Raw genomic sequence first — 24,026 nt, forward strand, 5'->3', positions numbered from 1 at the left:
CACCTTTTCTTGGAATTCCCTTCCTGTCTTCTCTTGTTCCAGTCAATTCTCACTTTATTCACTTTGAAGCTCAGCTGGGGCTACTTCCTCTGAGGTCTTCTCTGATCACAGTTTGATTTAGATGTCCTGGTGCTGCGATCCTTAGCACGATGTGAATATATTCATAATGACACTTATTAAACTGGATTGTAATTGCCTGGTCTCATCAATATCTGTCAAATTACTCAGGGCAGGGCACCATGTCTTACTCAATCCCAATATTTACGGCAAATAGTTTGACACAGGTATATGCTCCATACACATTTTTTGACTAAATGAGTAAATAAATGTTCAGATTGTAATATTTAAAGGGTTTTTCCCTATTTTTTATGGTTAAACTTTCTAATATTTGAAATTAACACCTATAAGGAACAGATGAAACCAAGGAACAATGTAACTTACTTTGTCCTCTTGGGCCTCTGATAAAATCCAAAGGAACAGAAAGTACTTTTTGTTAAATTCTTCCTCTTCTCCATTTGGACCATGGTGTGCCCCCTGCTAATGTCATGACTGTAACTGTCAGTGAGACCCTGTGATCACTGATGTACTTTTCTCTTGCTAGTTTAACATTTCCCGATGTATTCCTCAGCAGCATTTCCTCCAAATTGACTATGGACATGCTTTCTAAGCAAAATATCATGCCTTTCCAATCTGGCTTGCAGAGCACTTTTTTGGTGGGTCAAAGGTCTTTCTTCTGTTTGTGATGACCTATGACCTCTATGTGGCCTCTGTAAGCCCTTGAATTATTTGATTATCACGTTGCTGGTAGTGTCTGGTGTTGTAGGTTTCCTGCAATAAGTACTTCAACTTAGCACTATTCAGAGGTCTTTCTTCTGTTCGTGATGACCTATGACCTCTATGTGGCCTTCTGTAAGCCCTTGAATTACTTGATTATTACGTTGCTGGTAGTGTCCGGTATTGTAGGTTTCCTGCAATAAGTCCTTCAACTTAGCACTATTTAGGGGCTCCCATTCTGTGGCCCTAATGTTATTGATCATATTATCTGTGACATGTACCCTTTATTGAAACTCATCACTGTTGATACCTATGTCCTCCATTGACCACCACTAAGAGGCCAGTGACACAGGTGTCTCATGGTTGCAGACAGTGCAGGATTGATCTGCCCTATTGTGTTTCTGCTCAGACTCATCTTTCACAGTGTCGTCTTTCACTCTCTCAAGAACCTTAGCCAGAATGGGAGGCAGACCTCCCTCTCAACCTGTGGATCCCACATCTTTGTGGTTGTTTTCTTTGTTCTCTGAATTTTCATGTGTGCAAGACTTGATAAAACCTTCCCCACTGACAAATCACTGAGTGTGTTTTATAAAGTCAGAACCCCCATGATGAGCTCTTTAATCTACACTCAAAGAAATTAAGAAATGACAAATGTTATGAAAAAATTCTGCAGAAGAAAAGTTGTATAAAATAGTAAATAAATGTGTCACTCACCATGAAAAATTCTTTTGACATTAGGACCAATGTCATTGGGACCTAGAAGTCTTCTTAAACCTAATGCCAATTTCCATGTCTTTAAAGCATTTATGATAATTATAAGTAAAGTCTAAGAATTCACACTTTGGACTAGTTGGACCCTTTAGAATGCAGATTAAAATTCGAAAGACAGACTTCTGGGTGGGACATAGTGACAGGAGACCAGCACTCCCACATTGAAAAGCTAGAAAACACATAGAGAAATTATTTCTTAAATGTATTGGAGAGCTACGAAGAAAATGAGAACTAGAAGAAATAGGGTTGAGGACAGAAGGTAAACTCAGAGCTGAGCTGAGTTGCGGCAACCACATTTACTGTGATAATTTATTAGTTCTGGATAAAGATGAGCAGCTAAGGGTCCAAGCTTTATAGAGATTGAAAGCTACTGCTAGAAGGTAAAAGAATCAGTACAGCTGTGGTCAGAGATCTCAAGGGGGGCTAAAGAACACATCAGTTTATTCCTCCATACATTTGCAAAATATTGAGGCCACATTGGGTAACCAGGAGAGAAATAGACTTTTTATTTTTGAAATAATTCAATTTGTTATTTTACGTATATACCTTCTTCCCTTAGTACATTGTTTTGGAGGTGCATTACATTGTCACATTTTCACTGATTTATTCCTCATTATTACTGAGTAGTGCTGTATTCTGTATTCCATTTTATGGAGATACCACATTTGTATAGTCATTCAGCAGTTGCTGGACATTTGTACTGTTTTCAGGTTATGGTTTAATAAATGCTGGTGCTGTGGACTTTCATGTACACATTCATGTGGACATATATTTTCATGTCTCTTGGATAGATACCTAGGAGTGGAATCTTTGGGTCATATGGTAAGTGTTTATTAACTTTTTAAGAAACTGGCAAATTGTTTTCAAAAGTGGTTGTGTCATTTGACACTTCCACCAGCAATACTTGAGTTTTCCAGTTTCTCTGCAACTTCACCAAAACTTGACATTGTGAGTCTTTTCAATTTTAGTTGAAAATAAATTGCCATATAACCTTTTCTGTTTCTGTAGGGTCTATAGAAATAATATCTCACTCATTACTGATTCAATGCCTATAATTGTCTTTTTGTTCTTTCTTTGTCTTATGTGTTATCTAGGACTTTCAGTATAATATTAAATAATATTAATTTGAGCTGGTGATAATAAACTTCACATCTTATTCCTGATTTTAATGGACCAAGTTTTAGTATTTTAGTCTTCCATACGGTGTTTGCTGTAAAATTTTATAGTTAATATTTTTTAGATTAAGCTTGCAATTAAATTGTAATAAAGCATCTATTGAGATGATAATGTGTTTTTCTCCATTAGAACATCGAGAACTTCAAGCTATAAATTTCCCTTAGGCATTGCCTACCTTTTTGATTAATAATACTTTCATTAACTTTTATTTCTAAATATTCTGTTTTTGATTATTGCTTATTTCTTGACTGATTAATTTTACAGGAATTTATTTTTAAATTACCATATATTTTATATTAAAAGTTATATTTTTCTTATTGATTGCTCCTTTATTGAATTGTCATTAGGTAAGATGCTCTGTATACTGTGGATTCTTGACACTGGTTGAGAATTCATTTGTGTCATAAAATATGATAAATTGCTTTATAACCCATATGTCAAGTGTAGTGTTCTATATATGTTCATTAGTGCTATTTATTGTTTTGGATATAATCTTCTATACCCTTCTACATCCATACATATTTAGAATTTGTAAATGTTTCTATACTGCAAACTCTATCAATATTTTATGACCTTAAAAGTTGATAATCTCTTTTGCCTTAATGCTCATTTTGTTCCATGTATGCATGCAACACCCCTTCAGATGCTAATGTATTTGCCTTCTCTATCTTTCTATGCTTTCAGTTTCAATGTTTTTGTGTTCTATGGTTTAGGTGCATTTTTGTAAAAAGTACCTTACTATATCTTAAACCATTATGATAGTCTTTGGTTTTCCACTAAAGAATTTAGCCAGTTGTGATGATTTTGCTTTATTCATGCACTTAAACTGACTTCCATGATTTGTTTTGTTTTGTTTTTGCTTTTTTTCCCACAATGTGTCCATTCCCTCCCTCTTTTCTTGCCTTTCAGTTGAATTGGCTTTAGTTTTTTCTTTAATCACATTTTTATTTATCCTCTATGCATCTTTTCTATTATTCTAGTAATTACTCAAGATATCATGTCTGTTAATTAATCTTAACGAGCCTGAATTTGATTAATATATTTACTGTCCTTCTGAGCAATATTTCTTTTCCAACTTATCTGATATTTTGGTCTAGATCTTTGTTCTCTCTTCTGTGTTTATCTTATATATTAGATATGTTTGTTATTTTAACACAACATCTAGGTTTACACGTAAGTCTATTTTCTCCATTCTCCGTTCTTTCTTGAATTTTATATCTTCCTTGTTGGAACATCTTCCCTTTTTATAAAAAATATTCTTTACAACTTATTTTACTGAGGGTGTGTGTGGAGTAGATTCTTGCCATTTTTATCATTGTTGATTTTGTTTTATCATATGGAAAACTTCCTGCTTCACTCTTCCCCTAAAAAAAATAAGAATTAAGGATGATATTTTTTATTTAGTACTTTCAAGATGTAATTCCATTTTCTTCTGGCTTCCACTTTTTTGTGTTTTAAATTATTATTAAATAGAGGTAATATTCTCTATGGCACTTTCTAACAGTTACTCTTTTTCTTTGTTGTAATTTTTTTCTAAGTATTTTCCAATCAGTTCAGGAAATGCTCAGTTATTATCTTTTTAAATATATTTTCTCACTATTTCCCAAACCCAGGAGTCTGATAGACATGTGTTGCTCCCTTTTTCTCCATTTCCAATGTCTCTTAATGTCTCTAATTTCCCCCCCATTTCTTTGTCTCTCTATTCTTTGTTTTGAGTAATTGTTAATATCTAAAATTTAGTTCACTGATTATTACTTACGATGTAGCTACTATGTTTTATCCATTAATTTTCTAAGAAAATGCTCTTTTTTTTCATTTCTTAAAATTCTTTTGTTTGTTTTCTAACAGCCTGGAAAACTTTAAGACTCAAGTTACCACATCATGCTTTTGAAATTATTTTCTATTATTATAAATGTATTCATTTATATTTTTTGTATGAGAACTATAATAAATGATATTATGCTAACTATCATAAAAATAACCATTATATATTATTATAGTAATAACTATTATTAATAATAACTATTATTATAACTATTAATATGCTAACTGTGAAATACATGTTTTCAACCTAATTTTCTCCTATACTCATTATTTTTTTATTGGGTCATTATATGCTTTTGGACAGAAATTGAAGATTTCCTCCTTCATGTTTTGTTTTTATATATGCAATTTATTTCAGTTGTGCCAGAAATAGAATCCTCTGGAAAGATCTTATCTTCTATACTATGGGTCTGTATTTGCTTGTGTTTGAGTATGTGTGTGGCAATCCAGTGTTAGCATGAACTCATAGAATGTCTTCCTAATTTGGCATCACTGCTCTTACTAGGAGCCTACTGGAATACATGCTTTTCTTCTTAGATGCTAAATGCAGGACTTAATATTCCAAACAACTCCATATGGTACAGTGAAGATTCTAATTGGTAAAATTTCCCAGTGGTGATTGCATATGTGTTAATCTTGCTAAATTAACCTAATGTTGCATTGCTGGGAGATTTTCAGAGCTATATCGTGTAAACTACTGACATAAGAACTGTCTTCTTTTTACCTGTGGTTGACAAGCAGGTTCTTATTAATCAGCATATCCCATACCCCACTGGATGGATCTTAGAAGTGCCAGAAATTTCAAATATTTCTAAGCTTTTTATACCATTCACCCTAGCGTTTTTCTATAAATAAGTTTTTTTATTTAATATACTTTTATGTCAGTAACATATGTATATATACATATATATATTAGGAAAGATTATTAACACAAATGTACAATGACTGTCTTAGCATTTTGTCTTAATTGTAATATAAAGTATAATGAAGAAACAATAGAAGACATATATTCACCAGAAGACTTAAATTCTAAAGTACACAAAGCAGTGCTGTACTGAATGGGAAACTACCCAAATGTCTTGGGTAGAAACGAGAGAATGGATAAGTTCATCATTATACATTTGTACAATGTGATACCATGTAGCAATGAAAACAGTCAGAAAATTCACAAGCCCGAGGAATGACCTCCACAAATAAAATAATGAAGGGACAGACAGTAAAGAGTACAATCTGTATCATTCTTATTCTACAAAGTACAAGAACAGGAAAAAACTATTTGATTTTAGAGATGGAGATTGCAGTTACCTTTGTGAAATATTAATTAAAAAGAGGAATCAGAAGGACTTCTGGTGTATGGGTAACTTCTGCTTCTTAATCTTGTTGCTGATTATACAATAGTGCTCAGTTTGCAAAAACTCAAGAGCTGCACTCTGGTGATACGTGCAATTTTACATATTTATACTTCAGTAAAAGTTTTAAAATTTGAAGGTAATATTTTATTCAGTTTCTTAGCATTTTAAGGCATGGAAAATACATAACCTATTTTATTTTTTCATTATAATGCCATATAATTCTTCATTTTTAAGGAATTGCTTATTTCACGTCATATGAGCACAATCTTAATGATTAAGTAAGATGGAGGAGAGTATAAATAAGAATAAAGCTCAATTTGTTGATCTGGTGTCAGGGTAGATAAATAAAACAAAAGGGACAGGCATCCTGTTTGCCCACTTATCTCTCCACACACTAAGGACAGGAAGATGTTGAGAATGGATCTTACTCACGGTGTGCTCTCATGGGACCATGGCATGAAAGCAGAAATAATTCAGAAAAATTACTTTCCTTTCAGGAGTATTTGACGGCACCAACCTTTCCTGAGGGCATTCCTCATGTCCAAGTTTCTCAGCGTGTAGATCAGGGGTTGAACATGGGGACAATGATGGTGTAGAAAAGAGCAAACACTTTATCTTCTGGGAACGTGCGGCTGGTCTAATGTAAATGAAAAATGCAGGTGCAAAGAACAGGACCACCACTGCTACATGAGAACTGCAAGTGGAAAGAGCTTTGCTGTGGCTCTCTGCGGAGTATGCTCTGATAGTATACAATATAAAAAAGTAAGACAACATCAAGACCACAAAAGTCACCAAAGCAATTAGGCCTGAATTAGCAATGACTAAGAGACCTATTATATCTGTATTAGAACAGGCTAATTTCAGCAAAGGAAACGTCACAGAAGTAGTGGTCTATCTCATTGGGGCCACAGAATGGTAAGAAGATGGTGAAAAGAAACTGACTGGCAGAGTGTATAAATCCCCTAGTGCAGCAAGCCATGATGATTGTGTTACACCTCTGCCTGCTCATTAAGACGGTGTAGTGCAGGGGCTTACAGATGGCCATGTAGTGGTCATAGGCCATCCCTGTGAGAATGAAGATCTCGATGTCTCCAAAGAAATGAGTGGAAAAGGGCTTTATCATGCAGTTATTATAGGAAATGGTGTTCCTTTCTGCCAGTAAATCAGTCATTAGTTTGGGGGTCACTATGGATGTGTAGCAAAGATCAGAGAGTGAGAGGTAATGGAGGATGAAATACATGGGTTGGTCAAGTAGTTGAGCACATGTGATAGAAATCATTATGAGCACATTTTCCATCCAAATAGCAATGTAGCAAAATAAAAATGAGACCAAGCAAAGACTTCGATGTTCTGGTTTTCTGGGATAATAAACACAGTGACAATATTTCTATTTTCCACAGTCCAGGGCAGTAAAAATATAGAACAGCCAACTGAACAGATATAATTCATAAGTCAGTGTCAGAAATGCCATGGAGAATATGAAAGATAACAGTAATATCAAGAAACTATGTTCAATGGATATGATACCAGAGTTTCAGAAAGTGAAAATCTGTTTTTTAATGAAAGTGTTTTGTTTTTATTAGTCTCATGATGATTTCCATAAATCATTATTTCAATGCTTTATGTTCAATCTTGACATTCATAAAAATGAATGCACTCAATCAATTTTTTAAAGTTTTAAAAATTATTTTTAGTTGCCAAACATTTCTAATCTACAGCTTACAAATGAAATGGCTCTAGATTCTCAGAAACTCAAAATTTTTAAAGGTGAAACCATAGGTCATACTTTTTCTACAAATGTAAAATGTAACAGTGATTACTAGTGGAATATAATCTACCTCAAAATTCTTTTAGAAGTAAAAAACAAAATTAAAAATCAATATACATATATACAAACGTGGGGTCTTCAAAATTTCATGGAAAGATACATACTATGTTTGAATCCCATTTTTCCATGAACTTTTTGAAGTACCCTCATGTGTACATACCTGGAATGCAAAGTGTGAGATAACTGTCAGCAAAAGATCCATGTAATTGGTTTGAGTCATTTTTCATTGCTTGTTTGCCTTTTCCTTATTTGTGATTTAAAATGCTGATACTTTAAAACAAGCATATCTGTCCCTGTAGACACTTCAATTATAATTGTGTACTTAAATGATTCATAGAATAAAGCAGTAGTTAAAACTTAAAAAGAGGAGCAGAAGCAGTTTTACCCAGATGGTTTTGCTTTTGATTCAGTATATATTTTGCAAGTCAATTTTTTCTGTTTTCTGAATCGAAGTCTGCATTTCTATTTTTTATTTTGTTCCACGTATGCCTCTTGCCAAAACCCATTAATAATCCTGACACTGTATAATTCAGATAAAAGGTTATTGGGAAGTTTATGAGAAAAGGTTTATATGAAGACAGATAGCTGGCACCTGAGTTCTATTAGTTAATTATGTTATGGTATGTGAATTTCGGTACCAATTGCTTCATATCTTGAATTACAGTTTTCTCACTTGTGAAATGGTGAAACTAGCTTGGACATTGTCTCAAAATTGTTGTGTAACACAAATAAATCCATAAATGGACAATGTTTATTAACTAGAGATTATTAATGTCCAAATTTGTTATTTAAATGCTAATGCTACCAAATTGATTCTCTAAAAGTTGTCAGTATTACAATCCAGTAAATTTGGCTTCCATGAAGATGATATTTTAGAATCATAGTATCATTTAAGCAAGAAGAAAATGTTGAGATCTACTAGTCAAATCTCTAATTCTACACTGGAGGTATTTTAATTAAAAACCAAATATAGAATAAAGTGGTTAGAATATCTTCATCATTAGCACATATTAAACCAACAGGATTTGATACGTGAAAATCAAGGCAATGTACTTGGGGATGACCAGAACTTCTGGTAATTTAGTTTGATTCTCAAAGCTTTTACTAAAATAACAGAATTTTGAACCAAAGTATCCAATTGTCTTTACATATAAATTTATTTGTTTATAAATTTGACTCTAAATACCATTAATATTATTAATATTATTACCTTTGCTTAAAATGTGTGATGTGTCTTCCACTGCCTCCTTGCAGGAGACACATCACACATGTTAAGCACATCACACTTTTCTCATCAACTCATTTGTAAATTACCTGTTTATTTTCCCCTTTTGCAGATTCAGTTAACTATGTCACCCTCCATATTAAAAAAATCCCAAAACTTTAACGAATGTGAAGCCTCAGAACAAATGAATTTTTTTCTATGCTGCAATTTTGAGATTTAGAATTAACTTACAGACAAGCCATCAAAAGTAATTGTTCTTAGCATGCCTCCAATCATACAATGTAAATATTTCCTCACCTATAAATAAAAAGTCTATTTTCATTGCAAGACAATATTTGAAATACAGGTTTGAACAACTCTTAATTTCTTCATATGAATAGTTGTAACCGAGATGATTATTTTAATCACGTAATGGAACTAAAAATCCATCTTAATTGTTTTTCCCCCAAAACTAAACAAAAATTTTATGGTTTATACATGAAATGTAGCATCTCCAAAAACAAATGTGGCTAAAATAGTCAGGCAGGGTAAAACATTCTGTCTTCATTTATTGATATAAAATGAATTTTTCTACTAATAAAATATGGTCCAAACTGAAAACCAAACAATGTTCCTAAATGTGTGTTTGAACCTCCAGTTGTCTCTGTTCTCATGGTCACAGATAAGGCTTTATTTCACTGCCTGGCAATCCTCTCTTTTCATTTCAGTTTCCTCATGCACTTGGGATTCACCATGTATAAACTGACACCTGTACTTCCAGCTAACTAATTTTAGAGTTCAGGAAGATGTCTGGTTTCTATTCTTGAATCAGTCATTAATGTTAAGTGTAAATTCATCATTTCATTTCCTTCAATGCTCTAAAATTTAAGAAATAATTTCTCACCATATAAATCAGAAAGTTCTAAGTTTCAAAATGACGATAGATGAGGGGAACTTTGAAAAGAACAAGATGTATGCAAATGGATACGGTCCTAAGTTCAGTTTATGCATAACCAAGACTAATAATATTTTAGAAACGTAAAAATTAACTGAAGTTTCCATACACAGACCTCCAAACTTGTATGTAGAACTTAAGACTAGATTTTTTTTGAGTCCAGAGCCTGGAGATCATACATAAAAGATGTAGAACCAAACAAAATAAATTTAATGTGGAAACTCGTACTTTTAATAATAATTACATGTTTTTTTTCTACAAATCAGGTAACCTCCAAAGTTACTGACCTTAAGACATTTAAGCCATTCTAATTCTGATTTGTAGGTGATACAAAGGGATAAGAAAGTAAGCCAAATTCTCCAAGTCTACAAAATGTAGGTTAAAACAAAAACTGCATACTTGACCTTTTCCTCTCTCCCACAAATACAGCCCATTTATGAAGAGAGAGAAAGGTATAGCTCCTGTACCTGAGTGAAAAGCACTGCGTCTCCTCATGCTCTCAGAGTGATGCTATTACAACCACAAAACCCCTCTGTAAGAAGAAGGAATAGGCCAGAAAAGAAGCGATCATGATTTGTTCTCCTGTGTCACTGTTCACTCAATTTAAGAACTTGTATGCACTGTCCTAGGTTCCTCATATGTAAAATGATGCATCTGATCTTGATGGTTTGTAAGATACAGACACTTGTAAGTTAAGATTTTGCCTAAACTTTGACTCTCTACCATTACAAAAAGTACATTTTTGTACAATTTATAAACATAAAAAAATGAAACCACACGGGTTTATATTCTGGGTTTGCTTGAGTCAACATATGGTCTCAGTGTGCTATTTAACTACACTGACCATCAGTAGGCTGAATAATTCTCATATTACCTTACAATTCTTGCATTCCATGTGCCTAACATTCTTCTAAAAGCCTTAAGGCATTAGCTTTTAAAATTCTCATAATAACTCTAAGAACTAAATATTAGTAAATGCATTTTATGACAGTGGAAACTTAGTCATAGAGAAATTAAATAATTAGCTCAAGGCCATAGACCTATTAAGTAGTAGAGTCATGATCTAAAACAACATATGCCTCACTTAGCAACACACTTAACAAAATTTTATCTGCTGACAGTTCAACATGCAAGGAATAGATATTTGATACTATAATTTCTTAAAACAGTGGATCTCAAAGACTCAAACATTTAAGTTTTTAATCTATGTCAAAGTAAACTCTGTACATACTTAATTAGCATGATCCTAAATCTCTTAAAGACAGGACTGTCTTATGCTCTGCCTTGAAATATTAAGTGCTTACACAAATTTAATTTTGAATTCTAGCCACCCCTCCCTGATCTGTGTAATTTGGGGCACATAATGCTTTATTTTAGATCACTGTATTGCTGATGAGTACATTGCAAAGGACTACATCTATTTCCAGCTAACTTGAGAGAATTAACCAGATGAAGTTCATGAAAGAGTCACCCAGTGCATCTTAGGGGCTCAATAACTCATTAATTACAAACCTTTTATTTTTGTGTATCTCTTGTCAAATACAGGCTACCATTCATTTAAACAACAATCAGTAAATATTTTTCAAATGACTAAAAGAAATAACTTCACTGATTTAAAACAGTATATAAATATATTATTCAATAATTAAAATCATTACGATAACAATCATTAATCAACAAGGGCAAGAAACAAGGTAAACAGAGATGTAAACACAGGCTCAAGCTTTGAGATGCTTATGTTTGATTTTTTTAGTGACCTGCACAGGGTCTCTGGTTAAGTTAATTCTTGGGCCATCTTTTTTTTTTTTTTTTTGGTTGGGTAGAAAACAATGATCATGGTAGTGGTAAATGCTGGGATCTTATTTGCCCTGTTGATTTTGGATTCCTCATTTTCTCGGTAACCTGTGAATCACTATATTCTTATTCAATACTTTGTTGACATCCTAGCAAAAGTACTTATAATGTTTTCTTCTTATCTGAAATTTGCTACCCAGCTAAGCCTCATTTTCCTCTTACTTTCTACTGTCCCTTTAGAACTTCACATCACAACTTCAATGGGAAACTCCTTGAATTTATTGCCATCCTAACCTCAAAACAAATTAGTCTATCAGATTCAGAGAGGATACCTGTATTTAACTTTACTGACAGTCAATCTGCTTCCTATGTGGTGGAAGCAAAAATGTATTCAACAGATGTCACACATTCAGGCAAGGCAATGGGAAGGGAGGAATAATTCACCATATGTTTTTCTGCTTCAACTGTGAATTCATTCCTGTTTTTTCCTCTCCAGTGTTTTCTCCCTCTCCTCATTGAAATTCTGATCATTCGAATACTGTTCAGATTATTTTCTTTCTGTTTCTTGAGTTCACATTTTCCTCAGCATTAGCAAATCATAGAAAAAAACGTTATATCATTTTAAATGACACCTGTCACTCATCCAGTGTTTATGCAATGGGGGGTCATATGCAACAGTTTGAGGCAAGTGGAATAATTTGAATATCCAAATGAGTCAAATTGCAATCTTTATTTGCATCACTAAAATTATTTCTAGAGATGTCCAGACTCACAATAATTAAATAAGTACTTAAAGTAAATCATCGACATTTCCTTCTATGTTGTTTGATTTACCTTCCCGAATTGATAAGCTCCCCAGGTATATTTCCTTTATATCCAGGTTAGCAGACATGCAGCTTAGGAGAAAATGTGGATTATAAATAGCACACAGCCACAATTAACTTTGCCTGTGATTTAGGTATCTCAATCATTACACATCCTCCTGGGCCCCAATGACTGAATTTGCTGTACATTACACAAAGAGTTTTGCAATAAAAACAGATTTGAGGGGCTTTTTTTGTTTGTTTGAAGGATGTATCCTTCCCATAATCTCTAAAAATGACTGAGGAGAGGATAGATAATTCCTCAAAAACTGCATTTATTATACTTTTGGAAATAATTAGAATGGACTTTAGTTTGCTTCCAAGTATTGGTTACGTACAATTACAGAAAAAAGAATGGATTTAGAAAGCTTCTATCAAAAGGATATGGAAAAATAGTTGCAGTCGAACATGTTTTAGTTTTTCTCCAAGTCTTTATTATCATTTCCTTATGTCTTTCTTTTCACGTTGGAAGTCAGCTCTAACTTTGGATGCAGATCTAGAAGAGGAAAATTTGTGCATTTATAAAACAAAGTTGGTTCAAACTGTTTATGCATTTTACTGTGTATTATAAATTGGTTAACACTATGTATGTATTTTACTGTATATACTTTTTCAGTCATCATGGCATCACTTTTCTTGAAAAATGCAAAAAAGGGAAATAAATTGTTCTTTTCTTTCTAATGATAATTACATTACACATTTTAGAATATTTTAATGACCTTTGATGTTTGTATTTTTACATACCTAGATATTTTACGCACTTTACAATCTCATAACATAAAATAATTTGTATTCCTGAATTTTTAATTAATGCTACAGTATTTTAACTTGTGGAATAAATTCTTAGTGGAAAATATATTATCCAAGAAAATCACTATCTTTTGATATGATGCACAATTGCAATAAGATTTCTGTACAGTACATTGGCATCAATGAGAAATATAATTATAAAATAAATTCATTTTTCTTACTGATGCCATCAGTCAAAGTAGGACTTAAAGGCTTCTTTGGGGCTGGCTTTATTAGAAAAGTTTTAATAGCTAGAGTAGAATTTGAGGCTATGACTCAAAAAAGAGGAATGAGCGAACATTAACTCATCCAGCACATCAAGGAGAAAAGATACTGAAGGGAGAAGAGCTGCTCTGTGCACAGTGCACTGTGATGGATTAGTAAAAAGGCCTAGCTGGGTTTACTCATGAAAAATGTTTCAGATTAGTAAAGTGTGATAGAATCTGAGCAACTCTGAAGGACAACTAAACACGCTTCTGCTCAGCTGCCTCTTACATAGTCGAAACTGAATTTTAATAGTTTAGGAGAATCTGTTCAAAATTCTTTTCCCTAAATAACATGTCATCCTCTCTGTGGATTCCTTTTTCAAGAAAATGTTGAAGAAGACAGCATCATTAGTAAAAAGCAGTATCCAGAAAAAATATATGGAAATAGTAGTGTAACTCTGGGTATTAATTTTTTTAAGTGTTAAGGAGTAATAATTCCATTTTTCTTAACCACTGATCAATTTTCTTTGACATGCAATCTTCACTTATCATTTTCCATTTAAATGATATTGGTAAGTTTCTTCTCAGTTTTTTATTGCAAATGAAAAATATGAAATGCAGAGAAGTGTATTGATTTCACTAGAGTCATGCATTAAATTAAAGTAGACTGGCATTCAAGTTAAGGTTTAATGACTAGTCGTTTGTTGCTCATTTTCCTTTTACTCAGTGTTTTTAGATGTGGCCTTTGATGATGGATTCAAAACATGCCAATCATTTATGTTCTGACTCTCCCGTAAGATTTTATATTGATTCATCATTTATGGTGTTATGAAATTTCTTTTGTTAAGAAAGTTTTTTAGAATTGTAGGTCTAAAGGAACATGTGGGTGGTATATATTATGAAATCAAACAAATATGAAGGTGGTGTTTTCTTTTCTACACTCAGGAAAAACAATAGGACTGGGAATAATGTTTATCATTCTCAATCTTTTCTCTGGAAACCTGTAGACATTGCTACCTTGTCTTCTAATTCTCGGTATTAGAGAAGTGGTCTAACCCAGCAAGGTATCCATATCTTTATTAGTAACTTGTCCAAGTCATAATTTATATAATCCTTTCCAACATAAATCTACTATAATTTGCCTTCCATATCATTTCTCTTACTTTCCTTCCCCTTCATGCTGTATTACTGCTGAAATTATTTTTTAAAATTTTATTGCAGCTTGAGTTGTCAATAATCTTTGTGTTTTTCAAATAATTCCCTTGATAATATGTTAATATTATACTATTATATACTTTTTTATGACTTTGGGGTTTTTATTTTTTTCATAGAGATACTGTTTATTTGCATCCTGTTGATGACATAAAGTCTTTTTTTCCCACATTTCCCCTGATTCCCTTGGGAACTATGTCTCAGAAATCTACTCTTCACAATATCAACTAGTAATATGTTTTCTCCATTTACAAGACATGTTTTTTTTAAAAATTTTATTTTGTCAATATACATTGTGGCTGATTATTGCTCCCCATCACCAAAACCTCCCTCCCTTCTCCCTCCTCCCACAACAATGTCCCTTCTGTCTGCTTGTCGCATCATTTTGTGTGTGTGTGTGTGTGTGTGTGTGTGTGTGTGTGTGTGTGAATTTGCGGCGCTGGGAGCGCAGCGACGCTCCTGCCGCGGGTTCGGATCCTATCTGGGAATGGCCGGTGCACTCACTGGCTGAGTGCCGGTCACGAAAAAAAGACAAGACATGTTTTTTAATATTATATACCCGTGTTTTCATTGTTGTTCTCTCACTTATAGAAAATGCACACATACACACATATATATACGCACACAGAGAAAGAATTATGCTAAAAGGCAATTTATTTTTTAAATCATTTGGCCCTATTTCCTGTCCACTAGGACAGTAATTCAATTTGTTTCTCTTGTCTATATATGAAGATAAACTTATATTTAAGTACCTTCCCAATTCAGAGTCTGGGAGCCACTCACCTAATGAAGTTTTACAGGAAATGGAAAAGATCTACTAATTTGCTCATTCTGTCATTCCACATTCTGAATACAGAAGATGTAATAAACACAAAAAGAAAACATAAATTGCACTATACCTTTAAACCTTTGTCCCTGCCTATGACACTTTAAAGGACGGGGGAGATGTGGGTTCTGCAGCTCCCAGAGGACAGGTATGACCACTTTTTCTTTTCTTTTCACATTTTAAACAAAACTCTTTGTAGACTTTTTCATTACATAATATATTTCAGAGTGCCAACATGTAAGATTTAGTTTAATCAGGGAGATTAGGAGATTGGACATAGGAGTAATAATGATGTGAAACAGAGCAAATATTTTGTCCTCAAGGAAAGTGCTAGGAGCTATAAGGTAGGCAAAGTGTAAAGGTCCAAAAAATAAGACAATCACAATATGAGACCCACAGGTAGAGAGGGCTTTACACACTCCCTCTGCTGAGTGATTTCTTAGAGTGAATTATATAAAGACATAGACTCAAACAAGAGGACAAAGATTCCTAAGGCAACAATTCCAGTGCTGGCAATCACAAGGACATCCATGATGCAGGTAATAATAAAGGCAACTTTCAGCAAAGGAAAAATATCACAATAGTAGTGATGTTGGAGCCACAGAAGGGCAACTAGATTATTATAGAAAACTGGGAAAAGAAATGGAAAGCTCCACCTGCCCAAGCAGCCAAGATTAGGAGATCGCATCTTGTCCTGTTCATGATGATCGTGTAGGGTAGAGGTTTGCAGGTGGCAACATAGCAATCAAAGTCATTGACTGTAAGGTTGGGGACCTCAAAACTTTCAAAGAAGTGTGAGAAAAAGACCTGTTATATGCAATTACAGTAAGAAATGTTTTTTCTTCCCACTGGTAAGTCATCAATCAGTTTGGGAGTCACACAGAGGATACAGCAGATTTCCACAGAAAATGAGTGATGGAGGAAACAGTATATTGGTTGGTTAAAAAGAGCACTGTACAGAAAAGAAGTCAACAAACTAGCAGGTGATCCTAAATCAAAAGCTGTCTAGCCTCTATGTATAAATTTCATACAGAGATGATGGTTAAAATTTACCATCACCTCAGAATTGCTTATTGTACATGACATAGCCACCAGGCCTTCAGCTTGGAATATTATTAATATACATATGCCGCTGCTAGATCTCAACCCCACTAGCGGAATTGTCATTTTACTGATAAATCCTCAGCTCATCATCTCTGGCATTTATAAATGACAGATTTGGGTTCAGAGATATATAACCTAAGAGTGCTCAGTGGTAACGAGTCCGCTTTTACTGATGCATAAAGATGTTTAGCATATTGAGTAAGACAAATACGTTTTTCTTTTGAAAATATCTTTTGACACCAAACTGAGAGTCAGGAAAACTCTCAACTGTGCAATAAGAAACGTAATACTAAAGTTAATATTACTGTGTTTCTGATTGACTTTTATCAGGTTATTAATGTTCACATAATACACAAATATAAATTTGAAGACCTCAATCTAAGGCCCTTCATAACATTTACATTATATGATTCTAAAAAGAAAACATCATCCTGAGGTTCTTAGAAAGATCCGAATAATCACACCATTATGGAATTTTTCTTCAGTATCAATGGTAAGTGGAAAAAAATTAAGAAGTGTCAGGTTAAGATGGGTACTTTAATTCGAAATATTTTAAGAAGACATTGTGATTTTTGCTCTATAGTTGAAAATTAAAGAATAATAGAATCTAGCTACAAAATTTTTCACACCATGGTACTCAACTCCACTGCAGAACAAAAGTTGGAGTCAATCTGTCTTCTGAAATAATTTTTAACTTTGCAGAATTTTGAAGAGTAACAATGACAGTCACTTTTACTGGGGCTTCAAAAAAGGCTAGAAATTAGATGTATTGGCACTGTAAGATGTGACCCTTGCCTACATTTCTGATCTTTCCTAGTCTCTACTTGGATCATTATGTTTCATCCATTTCCTTGAACATATGCTGGTAGTTCCCTCATGGGAGTTCTTTCTCTCTGGAATCGCCAATCCACCAACCCTCATAGGGCTGTTTCCTTCTCACTATTTTCATAAATTATTGGTGCTTGTCATTATTATTGAACTTATTGATTAATCTATTTCATCACTTTTCCTAAGGAAACCTCAGCAGAATTAAAAATCAGCTGAAATATTTTCTGCTAATAGAATCCTTCTCTGACTATCCAAAATGAAATCAAGAAATAAGCATAGTCCTTCATTTTCATGAATTATGATCTAATGATCAACCTGGCTTTTTTTTTGTGTTTTATTTTTTAATTACTAGTTGTCTCCTTTTCTTTCCTAACCATCTGTATTTAGTTATTTGGAAAATATTCTATATCATTTACCACATATCTATTATTTTAATCCAGAGAGGTACCAAAATTAAATAAAGCATCCAGTCTAGACAGGGGGATGAAAAGTAAAGAAAGTAAACTGGTAATTACACAAAAAGTTATACTTTTGAATATTGTCACTAAGAAAATAAAGAAGATGTTGAGATAGAGAAAAATGAAAGGAGTGGAAGAAATTTTAAATAGAGTCATTGGTGAAGGCATCTCTGAGGAAACGACACTTAATCTCTTTACCTAGGACCAGAAGGTGGACAGAAACAGCCACCTGTGGAGGATGAGGGCTTGTGTTCAGATAGAAGCCAAGGCACTGTGGAGATAAAAGGCTTGCATAGCTCTAAGGGCAGGTGAAAAACCCAGCATGGTGATGCAGAGTGAGGGAGAAGGTCAGGGGCTCTAGATGCATTTGGAGAGGTGGAGGCAGGAGCAAGACCAATCAGGTAAGGTGAGGACAAAGCAAGGTGTTTCCAAGGCAACAGAAAACTTTGGAAGTGTTTAAAGCAGGAGAGTACCATAAATCTCTAAACTGTAAATAATCTGAATCATAAAACAGATTTATAATTTCAGAAGATCCCTCTGGCTGCTGGTGTGGAATGGATATTTTAGGTTCTCACACATTTCTGAAAGAATGACTTCCTCTTGTGGGAGGCACTTGATTTTCTCAGCAGGACAGTTACTTGCCAACCAAAGTCTGTTGTTTCATCCAAAGTTTCTTCATGGCTTTTTTCACCTCTGCATTCCTCAGTGTGTAGATCAAGGGATTTAACATGGGTGCGATGATTGACTCAGACACAGTCATTGCCTTGTCTATGGGGTAAGTGACCACAGGCCTCATGTACAAGAAAATACACGGTACAAAGAACAACACGACCACTGTGAGGTGGGAGCCACAGGTGGAGAGGGCTTTGTGCCGCCCTTCAGAGCTGCAGGACTTCAGAGAGCAGAGAATGACCGTGTAGGAGGCGATGAGGACGAGGAAGATGGCCATACACATCACCCCACTGTTGAGGGTGACTAAGAGGCCCAGGATGTGGGTGTCCATGCAGGCAAGTTTCAACAATGGAAACAAGTCACACATAAAGTGATCAATGACATTGGGGCCACAGAAGGGTATCTGGTACATGAAGAGAAGCTGTATCGTGGCGTGCACGGAGCCCCCCAGCCAAGACCCTCCCACCATCAGGCAGCACACCCGAGGACTCATGATGCTCCTGTAGTGCAGGGGCTTACAGATGGCCACGTAGCGGTCACAGGCCATCACAATGAGAAGTAGGATCCCCACACCACCAAAGAAATGTGCCACAAAGAGCTGGGTCATGCAGCCTTCAAGGGAGATGGTAGTGCTCTCAGACAGGGAGTCCGCAATCATCTTGGGGGCAATGACCGAAGAGAAGATGGCATCCGAAATGGACAGGAAGGTGAGAAAAAAATACATGGGGGATCTGAGACTCTGACTTGTGAACATGGTTACCACGATGAGCAGATTTCCCAACACTGTGACCATGTACATAATTAGAAACACAGCAGAATATATTTTTCCCAGCTTGGGGCTCTCTGTAAGACCCAAAAGAATGAATTCTGTCACATTGTTTTGATTTTCCATTTATCAGGTGCTGATATGAGTTCTAGGTGAGAGTTAGTAAACCTAAAATAGCAACATATGCTTGATAATTAGTGATTAGTTGGTTCCAGGACCTCGGAGAACTTGTAGGTTTTTACTTATTTTTTTGCCATTTGAGCTTTTGACTTTTAAGAATGTGCTAAATACAGAATTTAAAAGACAGATAACTTCATGAATGCAACATTTCCTTAAGCCTTTTCTCCTCTCTAAGTTGTTCTTCCATGCACAATAGATTCCTCTTCCTATTTCTCCTACCTTTATGATTGTTATTATTAATAACTAACTTTTTGTAAGCACCTGCCTCATTCCGGGCACCGGAATAATATGGATTAGCTTTATGTTACAGTTCAAACTGCCTTTCACAGAGTTTGGAAAACGTGACTAACGCTGTATAGCTAGTGAGTAGAGCAGCCGGAATGTGAACCACATTTTCTGACTTCAGAATCAGTGCCCTCAAACATCAACATTGCTTCTCTAGAAATTGTGCTTGGGCTTATCATCGACAATAGCTGTGCTAAGTACATCACAAATATTATCCTTTTGTATCTCAGAAACCATCTGATGAAATGGGTTATTTTTCCTTTGCCCCTTCTCAGGAAATGTGATAATTCTTTTGTAATTTTGTGCTTTGCTTCCAAATTTTAAATGATCAACATATGCCTAAAACTAGTGATTACATAATTCCTGAGTAGTATTTTTTTCAGTGATGAAAATTACAAACCTTGATGGTAGAGCAAAAATTCATATCTACAATATAACTGACTTCACTCTGAATCAGCTGAAATTATTCATTTCAGTTTCATCTGTCCCCTACATGTAACAAAGGATCCCTGAGCATGAATCACAAATAAACAATTAGCTTTTAGGTTGACTAACTGTGCTGCTGGGCACTGTGCCAAGTAAGATCAATTAAAGCTCACAATACCACACGAGATAGATACCTTACTATTTAGGTTATAAAGAGAAACTGAAGCCTGGAAAGTTAAAGCTCTTGCAGAAGATTGTATAATTAGTGTGTTGTGGAGGTGGCATTTTGATTACACAGCTCAAATTGTTACCTTGTGTGTTCCACCACCATAGAAGGGAACAGATTATGTGGTGTTCCAGGGGAGATACTACTGTCATCAAAAGGAAAAGCTGCAATGAAAACGTGCATTAAATTACTGGAAACTTTTAAGCAAAGGCGTGCTGTGACATCTTAGGAATTTTGCAAAGAGCATAGCTTCACACTGAATTTAGGTTATACCACTCTGTGAATGCTAAGAGGTCCTTCTTGCTATTCAGTAACCCAGCCCACACCCACCTTCTTGCTATTCAGTAACCCACCCCACACCCACCTTCTTGCTATTCAGTTACCCACCTCACACCCACCCCAGTGCAGAGCAGCCACAGGAGACGGTGGAAGTGCCGTACATGACTTGATCTCGTCGTCTGCCTCTTAGCCTAAGAATTTAGCTTCCTTACAATGGCCTCTCTGAAATATAATGAGCACTCAAGGTACTTAGGAAAGTAGAAGTAGGTTCTATTCCAGGTTCAACCACCAACTTAGTCTGTTCTTTGGGCACGTTGCTGGCATTTCTGAGCCTCAGTTTCCTCATCTTGCAGTATGAGAATGGTTCACTAGATAAGTAGCAACAGAACTAACTCTGTCCTCTTAAAACACAAACACTCAGTTTGTGTTTGCATTGTTTACGCCTCCAGTTGATTTCCTTAAAGGGATGGTTCATCTCATGTAAAAAAAAAAAAAAAAAACATCGAAAGCCACTGGTCTAGGTAATATCTGAGACTCTAATACCCTGTCTGTCCTTAAGGCTTGGAATGTAAAGCAACTCTCTGTTGATACGGGACAGAATTAAGTTTCCACCTGACATTGAACTCATGTCACATCCCCTCTCCCTCCCTCATTGGACTTCATTTCTCTGTGCTCTTCATTGTATTTATTTCACTTCAGTCCCAATAGGCAAAGGGCTTTTCCTCACTTAATCATCACAAACAGCGATATGAAGTAAGTACCTGGATTTTCCAAAGCAGCAACTGAGTCTTAGAGAAATCATGTAACTTCCTCGCAGTTTCTTTGCAGGCTTATGAATAACTCCAAAGCACAGGTTACTAACTGCTGTGCTTACAGCCCCACAATACTTTCACCTCGCAGCTCACAGAACTGCTGTGAGGCTGAAGGAATAATGCTCATAAAGCTTGGGAAGGCTGTGTTCACACATTGCTTTGGTTTTTGTCCTGATCACGTCATCATGTCTCTGAGCTCTAGGCTTGTCTCCTACACTGTCCATGCCCTTTGTCAACCAATCTCCTCCTCCCATGTCTGCCTTCACCTTCACCAGCTGGAATATTCATTCCACTTACTCATAAAACATTTTTCTGTATGCCACTGTTTTATATTTATTGCAGCTTTCTCTTATTTCCTCAGGGAGATATTTATGTGTTTTTATTTCTCTCACAATTCTCAAAGTTCCTATAAGATTGGTAAGGACACAGTGGGCACCAATACAATCTAAGATGTGTACAGGGAAACTGCGATCAGCTGTGGGCATGGGTAATGCTGGTCCTGCTCATCCTCCAGGTTTGAAGGCAAATCTGTTACCAGTGTCTGGTTGCTGTTTCTCTGCCAACCAGACTCAATGATACCATTTTCAGGCTGTCATCTTTTACCCTTTGTATTCCCAGACACGCTTCAGCTGAAACCAAGATGTAAACAGTACCTTGAAACTCTAGTCCAGTTTAAGCACACCATCAGCTGCCATCCCGATACTCTTCTTACACTGCATCAGTGATGAATCATTTTTAGACGGCTGTTCTAGTGAGGACAGGGACAAATATAATTAATGCTTCTCTCTATTTTGCAAGTCCATTTCCCTCATTTTACCAAATTATTTACATCGACAACAGTATTTCAAAAACTTGTCAGAGATGGCCCATTTTCTTAAATAAGAAGCAGAACTAGTAAACTCAGAATAATGGCAATTATTAATTACCATTGCTATCAACATGACTAAGCCACCAGCATCCCCACCACGATCACCCCACTGCCACCATCAACAGCACTGTTAACATCACTGCATCCATTCCAGTGAATAGATCCACTTACAAGTTAAGTTAGCAGTTATGTTTTGACACATAGAGATATATATAAAAAAAGGAACTCTACTCAAAAGTGGAGAGCTGTATAAAGATTCTAATGTTGTCTGTGATAAAACTTAAGATTGCCTTATCACACCAAAGATTCATTCACATGAAGCAACTTCTTCAAGGAGTGCAAGAATAAGGTGAAATTATTTCAACTTGATGTTTGTGTGAAGACAAGAAGGCCAGGATATACATGGGGAAAGTCATCCAATTATTAAATTTTGGTCAAATTTGCAGAACTAGGATTTCTATTGTTTTCAAAGAGAGGTTTAAAGCAGAAGCCGTAAGAGTTTGTGAACCTAATGAGAAAACCCTTCTGCATCACCAAGGGATTTACATTCTCTCTAATTAAAAACAATTGTTAAAGAGGTAGTCAAGAAGAGCCCTTACCAAATCATTTTATGGTTCTTTCTGAATTCCAGGTCACTAGTTTTAGATGAAAGTGAAGGATTTGTTCAGCATCTTGTACCACAAGAGCCTGGAGTGCCCATTTGAGGAGCCGTGACCCAGCACAGACTTGCATCATTACGGTTGCATCCCTGGAGGCTGGTTCTCCAGTGATGGAGGTGCTAATCCCTAATCCAGTGAATTCTCATCCACCTACTTGAATAATAGGGTGTTCTCAGGGGCAAGAACATCCCTGGGGCCAGACCACCATGCTGCTCCACAAGCGGAAATCTAAGTCACCTATTAACCATTTACTCATTGTTACTTTGATCTGTCCCTCAATTACAGAATGGCCACAGTCTTACAGTAACAAGAACCTACAGATGGGAAGGCACCTGAGTCAAATCCCATCATTAGATTCCACAAGGGTACTTCAAAAAGTTAGTGGAAAAATGGAATTGAAGATAATATGAGGGCTGGACAGTAAGCTCAGTTGGTTAGAGCATGGTGTTAGAATACCAGGGTCAAGTGTTCAGATTCCTGTACTGCCCAGACAAAATAAAAAAAAAAAAAAAGAAAGAAAGCTAACATGAATCTTCTCATGAACCTGAAGATCTAAAATATTTTTAATATAGGAGTCATATGTGAGCCCAGAAAGCTGCCTTTTTGATCAGAAAATGTTCACCTAGGCATAAAAGTTTATTTAAATTATTTCCAATTAAGAAATGGCATTTTCAGGTAATACGCTACCATTTTTGAGATAATGGATAATAGCGTTGATTTCTTCTTGTCATTAATTTGTTTACTGAAGTTGCCTTGACATTCATTTTAGGCCTGACCCAATTTTTTAAACTCAGTCATTACCTGTCACCTTTGAGCTGTTTGCATAGGATACAGTTGGTTTGTTCCTCATCTTACTGACCCACAGCCCAACACACCCCACAGCTGGTGA

The 24,026-nt window shown here is 35.3% G+C and overlaps 1 protein-coding gene and 1 pseudogene across 1 annotated transcript; both read right to left on the reverse strand.

Moving 5' to 3' along the window:
* Positions 1–6,379: 6,379 nt before the first annotated feature.
* On the reverse strand, positions 6,380–8,427 carry LOC134376454 (olfactory receptor 4P4-like; annotated as a pseudogene).
* A 10,171-nt stretch (positions 8,428–18,598) lies between these two features.
* LOC134376970 (olfactory receptor 4C6-like) lies at positions 18,599–19,528 on the reverse strand. The gene has a single exon (XM_063095578.1). It carries the CDS (start codon positions 19,526–19,528, stop codon positions 18,599–18,601), a length of 930 nt encoding a protein of 309 aa, XP_062951648.1.
* Between the last annotated feature and the right edge of the window lie 4,498 nt (positions 19,529–24,026).

The sequence above is a fragment of the Cynocephalus volans genome, chromosome 4 (genome assembly GCF_027409185.1).
Source record: "Cynocephalus volans isolate mCynVol1 chromosome 4, mCynVol1.pri, whole genome shotgun sequence".
NCBI lineage: Eukaryota > Metazoa > Chordata > Mammalia > Dermoptera > Cynocephalidae > Cynocephalus > Cynocephalus volans.